Raw genomic sequence first — 13,265 nt, 5'->3', positions numbered from 1 at the left:
ATGTATGCCATATACCAGCTGTTACGTAAACACTGTTCAGTCTTTTGTATCAGCATGACTACCACCAGATTATCAATTAGGATGAATGGGCATAGGCAGAGGATGTATACTGGCAACGCGCAATATCCTGTTGCAGAGCATTCTCTACATCATGACAATCATGATCTCAGTGTCTGTTTCACCACACGCACTATCTGAAGTCTTCCAACAGACACCAGTTTCTCAGAACTCCGCATGTGGGAACTAGCGCTACAACATGTCCTTGGTTCTCGCCACCCACCTGGCTTTAATTTACATTAATTTTGTCTGTGTCAGCATTTGCTCGCAGTGACTACTGTTTTCTTCACTCTGTTTTAGTTTTTTACATCTTTCATTGTCTTACCTGTTTATTTTTCACCGCCGCCTCCCACCTCTGTTACGTACAATGCACTTAGCTTTTCACTCTTATTAACTCATCTCTGTCCTGCATATTATTCTTTCTTCCACCTTTAAGCTCTCATTTTTTCAAATCTCATCCAATGCAGTCTCCTGCAATCAGTCTTTCTTTCTCATCCCATTTTCCTAGACCTCTACAGTTGTTTGGCTTCACCTCCTTCCTTCCCCTTCAATCCATATCCTAAAGAAGGAGTCACTGGCTCTGAAAGCTTGCTGAATTATAACTTTCTTTTATGTGTGTGTTCTGCTGCTGCTTTGTGAGTAAATTTTTTATCCATCCAATTAAATTATTTTGTCAAAATTGATTGTTTTCATTGTTATATTTTTACAGGCAGTTTGTTTTTCCTCAGCATGGTGGCATCTACCAGTGTAACAATGCTACATGTTACACAGCTTGCAGTGTATGTGCATGGTTTGAAGAACACCAGGATGAGTTTACTGTACTTCCCCCGGTCATTGACTCCCCAGATGTAAACCCAATCAAGAATCTGTGGGACAACCTAGATCAGGTTGTTCACATCATGGATCCTTAACCGTGAAACCTAGTGACACTAGTCATGGCACTGGAGTCAGCATGGCTACACATCCCTGTTGATACCTTCCAGAACTTAATTGACTTATTCTGCACGTCCACCCTGCAAAAGGTCATTATTGAGTGCTTTGAGAGGTGGTCACATTACTTTGAGTAGACTGTGTCTGTGCCAGGCTTAAAGACAAACAAAAACAGTGAGTATTAAATGCAATAAAAATGTGTAAATACACAATTTCATTGACAAATGTATTTAAAGTGAAAACTGACTAACTTATTTATTATTTGTCTCAAAAGACTAACATTACACTCTTGTTATGCTCTCATTCATTACATTACACACATTTTGCCCAACATTAAAAATTTCTCAGTCAAGATGGCTAAATACTTAATACTACTAATCCTAGTCTGGAAGCTGCAAGGCAGCCACTTGTAGGAATTTGAATGCCGCATCCGCCAAATTAATAATAATAATAATAATAATAACATGATTAAACCAAAAATATCTTTCTTTGAATATTAATAGATTCATATTTTAAAATTAAGAAATTTAAATCACTATAAATTGTAATTACTAGAAATAAGCAGAAGTAGCAAATTACCTATTAAAATGAATGACTTACCTGAAAATAGTTCGAGCATGCAGACAAAATAGCTCTATGGGCACGGATTGACTGGCCTTCACAAGAAAGAGTAACATCAACGAATAATTCTCGGTCCAGAAGTGTGCGCAGAGCTTCAGTCAGTTTCTGATGATAACTGCTCCAACGTAGGCAGAACTCTTGGCTATCTGCCATTGTCAGACACCTTTGCGCAGTTTGTCAAGTGCTGTAAGTAAAGAATGGAGCAACTGTGAGCAACCTGTTATAACGTTCTGACAAAACCACAGAACGTACTCAAAAAAGCAGATATGAAGAGCACAATGTACTGAGATGACAGCTCTCATTTGAAACTTTGCAGGATGCAATGGGCGAGTGAGAGAGGACAGAATGTAAGATTTGCGTTTGTTCACAACTAAAGATGGTGGTTCAAGAAAATGCCTATAATTCAACCATTTCAAAACTAATGACTTGCAGTTAATAATCTCATGCGTAAATGTAGTATGACCATTAAATTTATCATAGCTAGATGGCTGAGGTGGCGTTATCACTTATGGAACACAAGACTGTATTGAAATCTTGCCAGAAGAATGAGGACATTAGTGAGGTACAACTGCAGTGGCAGAAAGGGTTTCAAACATAGCCAAAAACAGATCACTCAATTACTTGTGTTTGTGATAAGTCTGAAGCTGACAGAACTATTAAAGATGTACAGAAAGCAAGATCCGATTGACCATAAACAATTTCAAGTCCAGTGTCCACTGATGCCATACTTCATCCTCTCAGTGGACCAGGGAGTGCATGAAAGTGAGAAAAAACGGTCAGGTATAAGACACCTTCATCGGACTGAAAAGTGGAGAATGCACATTCTAAGCCTGCTACATAAAGTGGATGAGGATGAGTCGGATTAAATACTGAGAGTAGTTTGAGCTCACAGTTTGCTATGTGAGGAATTTGCAAGGATTTGTGTGTGATCGGATGACACACGATTTAAACTCAATGGTACTGGTAAGGTGAGCTGCCACAATTCTGTCTATTGAGCTCATGAAAATCCTGAAGTTCATGCGCAGAAGGCAGTGAATCTATTTAGAAATACTGTGTGTGTTGTCTGTAATTGAAAGGTTTGATTGGTCCTTTCTTCTTTGAGAGTACTGTAACTAGTCAGGCATACCTACTTCAGACAATGTTTCTGCTAGCTATAGAAACCTTTTATGGACATAAAACGCTTTATATTCAACAAAATGAAGTCTCAAGTACACACCACTGAATTGTCAGTTTGTACCTGGATGAGACTCTACCAGGATGATATGTAAGTCGAAGAGGTTCTATTGAATACTCACCTCACTGTTCTAATTTGACATTTATGGGCATCTGCAAATGGGTGCCATCAAAGATTTTGTGTACTGACGAAACCATCTACAATCAGCAAACTACGTGAAAAAATCTGAGTATCATGTGCTGCCATTAAGCCAGATACAGTCACAGCCATAACTTGGTCTGCAGTTCGGCATTTTTTAGAAGACGCTTTCAGTGTCAAAAATATTAACTGCAAGGCAACTTTTTACAAATATATATCAAAGAGTGATTTCATTTTTTGGACCTCCCTGAAGCTCTAAAAATGCAAAAACACATTGCCTCCTTGTTTCCTGGTGCCCCTCTGCCCCATCCACAACCATTTTATTCAACTTATAAATGAAATCTGAATATGAGTTCTTCAGTAATGGCAAGACGACAATCGAGCATTTCAGCGATAAAACTCACTGTATACACTTTTGAAATGTATACTTGACCTCTTCCCAAAAATAACAGGCAGGCTATAAATGAATAAAGACCTGCTTGATTACTAGCAAACAAAGTGCATTCAGTTCCAAACATGGGACAAAAGTGCTCCTCCCTTTAAATGAATGTCACCAATTGGTACTAAGTACATGTATTGGACAAAAAATATGGAAACATCACAAGAAATGCATGCCTGAATGTAAATACAGGTGCTAGGGAAGCCTGTGGGTTGCGCTGCTGTATCTGAGCATGAACGGAACACGTGCAAGGTCCTCTACATGTTGCAAGTGTCAGTTGTGGTCAGAGCAATGTTTTGTGTCGTTGCGAACAGAGCTGTGCCTTGCATCACATTTACCCGCCCGAGCCTGCCTGCAACCAACCAGTCCATTCTGTTCCATTGTCTGCACAGGTCACAATGTGCCATTGAGGCCGTGGCTTGTTTGGGTACCCGACCGAGCATGGACCCGACAGGGCTCGGTGCAATAGGGAAACAGGCAGCACCTGGAAGGTACAAATGACTGACCAAACACAAGCAGATTTGCTCTTTGCTTTCCAAATCACTAGGAACAGAGCATTCTTGATCCTTTGTAAGGAAAAGCAACTCATAATATAAAGTAATAGTTGTAGCACAGCAATGCATAATACTATCATGAACATAGTACAAGCAACTTTTTATTACTTTATACACTCCATTCTTTTCTTCTTCTGTTTCTTTCTACAGCCTACACCTTTGTAAGCTCTTTTACGAAACTTGATCTCAAATTCTGTAGCTAAGTTTTTATTAAATTTAGGTCCACTGTTGGAACGGTGTCTAGAAATGTTTCATCCCACATTTTATATTCTTCTTTTTGTAAATTTTTTTATCTGATCAGTGGTCCATTCCTTCGCCATACTGTAAGTAACTAGAACTTGCTGTCATGTGAAAACTGCAGGAAAACTCATGGATCTCAAGAACGTGTCTCCATTAATTCATGGGCTGAGACTGCAGATGTTCCAGAATCCGTCAGAAATATCTGTGGCCCATCCCTAACATCCGCTTATTATTAATATGTCAGACATAAATATCGAACAGCAAAGGTCCTTCCAGCGGCAAGGATTAGAAAAAGTGTAGAAGAGGAAACAGAAGTTTCCCTGTAGTTGGAGGAGGGAAGCGACACTCATCTGAAGAAATCAGGATAAAGCATTGTATTGCAAAATTTTACACAGGTTGCAGATACTGATTTTTAGTAAAATGCCTGCCAAACAGCCAGTCTGAAGCCAGATGTTGCCTTGGAAAGGTTTATCTGCAAGAAAAAGATAAACTTCATACAAAATGAGAACAGTTCTGTCACGATATAACCATCCAACTTCCATGTGTGTCAATAAAAACTTTTAAGTATTTGCCATTTATTCACACAGTATTACAAAAATTCGATAATTAGTAGGGCATCCTTTAATAAAATTATAACAACAAAAATAATCAATTTTTGACAATATAATGTAATGGGACAGATAAAAAATCCACTCACCAAGCGGCGGCAGAACACACACATAAAAGGAGGTTATAATTAGGCAAGCTTTCGGAGCCAGGCAGAAGAGTTGAAGGGGAAGGAAGAGGGGTGAAGGAAAAAGACTGGAAAGGTCTAGGAAAAGGGGAAGATTTCAGAAAAGTCACCCAGAACCACAGATCAGGCGAGACTTGCTGGACAGGATGAGAAGGAAAAACTGATTGTTGGGGACTGCAACGAACGAGATTTGTAAATCTGAGAGCTTAAAGGTGGAAGACAGGATAGTATGCAAGAAAGAGATTACTGCTAAAACACTGTGTACGAGTTAATAAGAGTGAAAAGCCAAGTGCACTGTATGTAACAGAGGTTGGAGGGGGACAGCAAAAAATAGACAGATAAGAAAATGAACTTTCATATTTTTCATTCATGAAAGTTCATTTTCTTACCTTCATCAACATGCCAAAATGACCATATCATTCCCAAAGTGAACACTATGGTGATGGTGTGAAACATCCTCAGTGGCAGGAGGCAATGATTAATATTGCTTCAGGTACTGAGTGTAGCCAGCATGCCCCTATGTTCTGGAAAAATTTAGTTTCAACTCTAGTGACCTCCCTGAGGCTTTTGGTGGCAGACTTCTTGGAGCAATACAGGGTACGCTTGTGTGACTCAGGTACAGTGTGTATTCATTTTGTGGAGCAAACAGTGACTTGCCCACTTCTACACTGTAGTAGTTCTGCAGACGTGAGTAGAGCATTGAACTTTCTATCGGGTGATATTAGAAGTAGTTCATGTACCAGTAAACACACAAATTTCTGTAGGGTTTCCAGGCTACTGGGCAGGCATGGATGGTGGAAGCACCCAAATCAACATTCTTTACAGGTTAACGGTGTCTTCATTCTTACCCTCAACCTTGTTCCTGCTTGCATAATGGTTATGCTGGCCATATGGTGGTAGAATGGTAAGGATTCCTCCTCCACTGGTCCTAATAGTTCTAATGGACCCAGTAACTTTGCTTTAATTCTGCATAGCCCTTCCAGAAACTGTTCCTTGCATGTTAGAAAAAGTCCCCAAATGCATCATCTTTACAGCTCTACAAAACACGTGTTACATCTTCAACCCAAATAGACAGACTGCAGATGATGGCAGGTGATCCCCGGCATGTGCTGATGCAAACATTCCTTGTGGATCAAAATGTTGGCGTGACTACCACAGCATGATGGCGGATGACTGCTGGATGCAAAACTGCATCACATGTATACTCACTCGTTCTCACTTACTACCAACTTATTTCCTGTTTGCTTATTTACTTCTATACCAACTACATATAAAACAAAACGTTTGATGTTTTCATTTTAATTATACACACAAATGTTCTACTAATAAATCTCTAACCTACTACCTATACGCAAATGTTCCCCGTGAACTTTCCTCATAGGAACAGCACAAATATAAGCATAATCATAATACCTAATAACTAATAAGTACATACAAACATTCAGCTCATATGACCACCTCATGGTCTTAAGGTGTAGGGATGTGCCGGAACAACATTAAGTACACTCTGTGTCACTGGCTTATTTCTACCTTTATTTCTTCTGTTTCTCAACCAAACCTCCTTCCCCCTTCAGAAGAAGCTGCTAGCAATCGAAGCAATGCTTCTGGTTCACCTTGAAACAGGTGAATTCTACTTATATGAATAACTGTGATTCAGGTCAGAAGTTGGATTTCAACATTAACTGGGGATGTCATGTTGAATACCTGACAGGGCTCTTGGTAATGTGCAATGCACTTTTAATTTTTCCATTTGGGATGTGAGGGTTTAATAACATAACTGCTCAAAGTGGCACTTACATAATTTTGCTTTTTTTATTGTGGGTGTTTCCCTATCACTCCAGAGCCTTCCTATTCATTTTTCCTACCTGACATCAGATACCTTTTAGTCTTTTACTGAAGTCCTGATCAGAGAATGAATCCTCTCCCAGGTAGGTTGGCATAATTTGAAAGGAGAGGGCATTTTCCGACCAAAAACAACCTTGTACAGAAAAAGACTCATGTTTTCATGGAGTTTTGAATTGTAAGCACTTAGGGCATGCTGTAGTAGTGTGTCTTAATTATGACATCTACTATTTGCATAATAACTTGGCTTTTTACTCCATGCCCTATGAACTCTCTCTGTTCTACCATTCGCTTGTAGGTGAAAGGCATTAGTTTGTAACTTCTTTATGTGCAATAGTTGACATAGCTACTTAAGTAATTCATACATGAAGTTGGAATTTTGATAGCCACTGGTTAACTACAGTGTTAGCTACTGTGTTGTTGGTTTGCTGTGGCAACCATGGCAAAGTAATGTGAGAAATGATCAGTTATGGTTAATACATAAGGAATTCCCACTGGTGTTGCTGCAAATGGTCCAAGGACATCAAATCCTACCATTTGAAATGGTTTCTCTGCCTCAGGCAGTCTTTGTAATCGGAACTTCTGCCAACTCAACTCGGCTCTTTGAGAGAACGGAATACATTTCTTTACACAGCATTCAACACACTGTTTCCTCTGCGGCCACTAGTAATTTTCCTCAATGCAATGTTACATGGCTTGTCGTCCGCTATGCCCAGCTAAAGTGGAATCAAGGGCTCACCTCAATACTTCAGGCCTAAACTGGCTGGCAAAGGGTCTGTCATCAGAGCTGACAAGTGCTTGTTTTGGATACCACTGACAATCAAGGTCGGAAGCCTGAGCCTTGCACCACTGTTCTGTGTCTATTCCAATGCATTTTACAGTGTGTGCTTTGTGACTTAACCCATGAGCATTACCAAGAGGCTGGAGTACCTCAAAATCAAATTCACTATATCTTAAGGCCAAGTAGGTTAGGCTACTGGTTGGATCCCTTAATTCCAGAAGCCTTTTTAGTATGGTGTGATCCATTATGATCTTAAAATGACTCCCTACAGATAATAAAGAAAACATGTGATGCCAAAAATTAGCACCAGCATTTCTTTTTCTGTAGTTTAATAGCTTTTTTGCTTCAATGGGTTGCCTGGAACCAAAAGGAACACAGCTGAGGGGCATAGTTGCTCGATCACAACTGTTTTTGATAGTCTCGAAAAATGATGGATGTTTGGTTCACAGGGAGAGGTAATGGACCAAACAATGAGGTCCTCAGTCCCTCGACTCACAAGTAGTGCATCTGGAAGCAGAGACGTCCACTGGGAATGGTTGGTTGGTTGGTTTGGGGAAGGAGACCAGACAGCGTGGTCATCGGTCTCATCGGATTAGGGAAGGATGGGGAAGGAAGTCGGCCGTGCCCTTTCAGAGGAACCATCCCGGCATTGGCCTGGAGTGACACTGGGAATGTTTTCTGATCTAACCAGGAGATTCATAATAGTAAAAGTGAGAAGGCTAAAAGGTAATGGTCATCTTTCATACTGTTAATAATAAAACCAAATGTAGGAAATAGTGAAGTCAGCAGGTGGTTGTCCCTGGGGCTCAGGGGAAACGTCCCAACCACAGCTTCCCATCTCTTATCCATTATAGTCCAGAGTGCCCACTATTCAACAAGTGTTAACACCATCTTGGGTTCAGAAGCATTGGAGAGTGGCTGGCTGATGAAATATAATAATACTGTACAAGCAGCTGTTATTTTGATACTGTTTTATTAGGCAACCAGTTTTGAAGTTCCCATCATGTCATCTTCAGGCCTGTCACATGAATGACACCAAGTACCACTAACAAGTACCACTCATGCATGTATAAGACAAGGCACCAGACATGATTATTTGTGCCTTGTCTTATACATGCACAAGTGGCACTTGGTGCCATTCATGCGACAGGCCTGAAGATGACTTGACTGGAACATCACAACTGATTGCCTAATAAAACAATATCGAAATAACAGCTGTTGGTATAATATTATTACACTATTCAATAAAGTATGACAACCAGAATAGCAAATGGGTGCAGCAGAAAGGAGGTAAACCGAATATAAAAGTGATTAAAACAGACTAAAAGAGGGATGGAAAAGTAACCTAGTGAAGGAGGTAGGGTCAGGGATGCCCTGGCCCTCACATACAGCGGGAGATGCCCCATCCCCAACCATCCTGCATCTGCTCTTAAGGCACACACACACACACACACACACACACACACAAATAAAAAAACTATGTCTTAGGCTGGTATGACCAATGTGGATTTCTTCTGGGAGAAGCAGAAGGAAGAACACTATGCTGCAGTTCTCTCTTCATTGTGCAGAGTGTATTAGATGGGGCAGTAGCTGATCAGAGGTTGTTCCATTTCCAAGCGTACAGAGATCTTGCGTGCACCCACGAATCCACACCTGGATTGGAAAGTGAGTAAATGCTCCTCTGGCTGAACGGTTGGTCAGTTCATTCCCCAAGTACCCACATGACTTGAGACTCAGAGAAAGACAACTGAGCAGGCAGCGCAATGAGGCCAACGAGAAAGCCACAAATAGCAGAGACCAAAGGGTAGCAAGAACAGCATTGGTCAATAGCCAGGAGACTGCATACTGAGTCAGTACATACATAAAAAAGGGTCAAGTGAGGCCCATTTAATAAAATGGAGTGCTCTTATATTGGCTGTCAGCCGTGTCATAAACACACTACATGCTCCCGGCAGTGAATGGCTTTTTGTACTGGCAGGAGATGTAAAAGCATGTCCCGTCTGATTCACAGTTATAGAGCCCCTGGTGTAAAAGATGGTGGACCCTGTACCTCTTGAAGACCTAGACATAACCAACACCAAAAGGGCATGGTGGTGACAGTGACTTCAGGTCCTCTGAAAAAATCTGTCCTAATTCATGCACTGGACACCATCCAAGGGCGAGCGCACAAGAAAAAACAGGGAGTGTAGTCCAGGGAGGGGAGATGGAGAATTTGGTAGAGGGAAGTGAGGTGCATTCCAACTGGGGTGGAGATCATGAGGGCAACACACCTTGTACGTAAAAGGAGTCGGATACATGAGAAGATGAGGATGTTGTCTAATGGTGATTGCATGTAAGACCAAGAGCTGGTACCATCAAACCTGAAGAGGGCAGGTCTCTGCTTTAGCAAGGAGACTATGGGACTAGTCCAAAAGACACGTATAGCCAGCACGTGCTACAATGGTAGACTGGGTGTAACAGTTTCAAAGTTGAAGGAACCACCGAGCCATAAGCCTGGCAACCACAGTCCATGTGGGACAAAGCCATGGCCCAGCAAATATGGATAACAGCAGTGCAATCTGCAGTGCAAGATGTGTGGGCAAGGAAGCAAAGAGTGTTAAGCTTCCACATGCAGCTAGTCTTCAGGTGATAAATACGGGGCAGGGAGATCAGATTTTTATCAAAAAGTACGCCAAAGAAATGGGACTGTGCTGAAACTTCCAAGTCCTGGGTACCTAAGTAGAATTCCAGGTCAGGATGGACCATAGTTCAATGGCAGAAGACCTGAGAAATGGAAACCATGGGAAAAAGCAGATGCAGAGGCCCACTGTATGGCACCTTGGCACTTGCCTTCAACAGAAGATGTCAAGTGGGAGCAGTACCAAATGCAAAAATTGTCGACATACAATGCTTGGTCCAACAGACATCACTAACAAATTAATGGTGGCAAGGAAAAGAGTGACGCTTAACACAGAGCCCTGTAGGATGCAATTCTTTTGGACCCATGAGGAGCTGAGTGAAGTGCCAACCAAACTCAAACAACCGGTGAGATAAAAACTGATGGAAAAAAAATCAGTAGGGGGCCTCGAAAGCCCCAGTCGCAGTTGGTGAGCAGAATGATGATGCCAATTAGTGTTGTATGCCTTATGCAACTAAATAAAAAAAACGTGATAAGGTGTAGGCATTTAGAAAAAGCCTGTTGAATTGCTGTTCCAACCTAAAGAGACGGTCAGTTGTGGATCGTCCCTCCTGGAAACCACATTGATAGGTGGACAAAAGGCCTCGAGATTCAATAACCCAGGAATACTTTCAGCAGCTCACAGAGTACGTTAGTCAGGCTAATTGGTCAGCAACTGTCGAGAGATACTGGGTTCTTGCCTGGCACCTTGGAATCAAAGGCAGTTGAAGAGCTTAAGGAAATGTTGCCTTTGGCTAACATTCAGGTTTTGGATCACCTAATTGTGAACTGCATCATGGCCTGGGGCTGTTTTGCAGGATGGGGCAAGAGACTGGAGTAGTTCCCACTCAGTGAACACCTCATTATAGGATTCAGACTGGTGGGGCGTGAAACATGAGTGTATGTATTCAACTTGTTACTTCTGCGGTAGAAAGATCACGGGATAGGAAGAGCACACCGATGCTGTCTGCAATTTGGTCACAAGGTGTTCTGCAAGAACTGATGAATTGGTACAAACACCACCCTGTAGAACTAGACCGGGAATAGCTCAACTGTTGGCTGCCCATAAAGAAATGCTGCTTAGCCCACACTTAAGATGAAGAGGCATATGTCCCCAGGGAGGAGACAGCGCTCCCAGCCTTCCTTCTTACTGTGTTTGATTAGATAGCGAGCCTTAGCACAAATTTGCTTATAAGTGATAAGGTTGGTCTGCAAAGGTTGTCGTTTGAATTGTTGCAGTGCTAGTTAGCTAGCCTGAATAGCTACTGAAATGTGTTTGGGTCACCTTGCAGGACCTCATCAATACAATCGGACAGAAAGGTGGTAAATGTAACAGTAGAGGCACACAAAGACCAGTTGGCTCTCTCTGTGAAGTGCACAATGTGGTAATCGATCTGGAGATGGCAAGGAAATAACAAGATCACCGGAACGTCGTCACGGTCACAAAGGTCATCATGTAGTGACCAATGTAGCAAGGCCACAAAATTAGGGAGGACACGGTTAGATCAATAGCTGAAAAGGTACAGTAGGTTGTACAAATAGGTTGGAGGACCATCACTGATGAGACACAGGTCATCATCTGTCAGAAGCTGGTCAGTCACAAGGCCCCTACCAGACGAAGGGTACTCCCCCATAAAGGGGTCATGTGCATTGAAGTCACCCAACAAGGGAAAAATAGGGGAAAATTGTTGGATTAATGTGGTCCATTCAACATAATTAAGTGGCCTGCCTGGAGGTAGCTAAACGTTGCAAATAGTAATCACAGACATTGTTTGCACCTGCAGTGCTACTGCCTCCAACGAGGTGCAAAGGGGAATCAATTCATTAATGACTTCTATACGAACCAATGTACAGACCCCTGCAGATGCCCTCTCATTACCAGCACAGTTCTGACAGAACAGAAATAACAGAAGGGGAGGAAATAAGGTGGTGTAGTTCTGGCAGGTGACAATAGCACCCACTACAATTCCACTGAATGACCAGGTGACTGGTGGCCAGGTTAAGCATGAAGTGACCTGGACTGGTCACACCAGATTAACTGCCTGTCACCAGTGGGGATGGAACTACATTTACAAATATCGACTCAGAATCCGACCGCATGGCAGGATTTGGTGAATCTGGGGAGGGGAGGGGAGGGGAGGGGGAGACTTCCCAGAGGAGCCTTGTCTCTATTTTTCTTATTCTTCATTTCCTCTGTAGCTTTAGCTGTGTGTGGTTCATTAAAGGGGCTATCTGCAATGAGCACAGGGACATATGGTGAGCAGACACCCTTGGGACTCGCAGGTCGTGGCTTCTTCGGCCACTGTTTGGAGTCAGGCCTCTAGTCTGGGGGTTGCCTGGGAGAGGGATCCCAAGAGGGAGCCCTGTCACTGATAGAAGCTGAAGAACAGGAACGCTTCTCCAGTTGGGTGTGGGAAATAGTGATGATGTTAACATAATGGATCATGTTTCTTCTGTGCCTCAGTGTAGGACAGGTGGTCAACAGATTTGTACTCCTGGATCTTCAGTTCTTTATTGAAAACCGGGTAAACTGGCAGACCCGGGAGGTGATGTTCCACGAAGATGGATATTAACAAGGACTACCTTGTTGGAATGATCGTTCACAGCTGCTGCTTTTTGCATCTACCTTGCAGTGGGATGACACAGGCCCAAAGCATTAACATCTGAAGCATCTCATAGGTGGTGGGCCATACTGTTTCAAATCACACCTGTACACCATTACCTTAACCTTCTCCAGGAGGGCATTCCCTCCAAAGGCTAACAAAGGCACCTGTATGAGTACAATTATCCTTGGGCCCTTTTCGTACATATCCAATAAAATGTATGCCTTGCAGCAAGGTTAGTTCAGAGATTCTCACCTGCTTTGAGCATAACATCTCTGTGGAAGATAATTCCTTGGACCATCTTGAAAGTTTTGTGAGAGGTCAAGGTTACAAATATGTCGCCTAGATGATCTGAAGATTGGGCAGCAGGGGAAGTTTTAATCAGTAACGAACCATTTCACATTTTACCCAGACTAGCTTTCCAAACTTGTCTTCAATGTTTTCAATAAAAAATAATAGTTTCATTGCAGTTAAGGTATCTCCATCAATCCAAGATT

At 42.1% G+C, this 13,265-nt stretch overlaps 1 protein-coding gene across 2 annotated transcripts in view; it reads right to left on the bottom strand.

The window, feature by feature from the left end:
* Nucleotides 1-13,265, bottom strand: part of LOC124613065 (broad-complex core protein isoforms 1/2/3/4/5-like) — a 102,744-nt gene that overhangs the window by 80,366 nt on the left and 9,113 nt on the right. For both annotated transcript variants that reach the window (XM_047141649.1, XM_047141648.1), the window contains exon 2: nt 1,588-1,792. In XM_047141649.1, coding sequence (XP_046997605.1) covers nt 1,588-1,761 — 174 coding nt within the window. In that variant the 5' untranslated portion in view covers nt 1,762-1,792. The remainder of the gene's footprint in view (nt 1-1,587; nt 1,793-13,265) is intronic.

Source organism: Schistocerca americana, chromosome 4, assembly GCF_021461395.2.
Source record: "Schistocerca americana isolate TAMUIC-IGC-003095 chromosome 4, iqSchAmer2.1, whole genome shotgun sequence".
Lineage (NCBI taxonomy): Eukaryota > Metazoa > Arthropoda > Insecta > Orthoptera > Acrididae > Schistocerca > Schistocerca americana.
The sequence above is the reverse complement of the archived record's forward strand: the minus strand, read 5'-3'. Positions and strand labels throughout refer to the sequence as shown.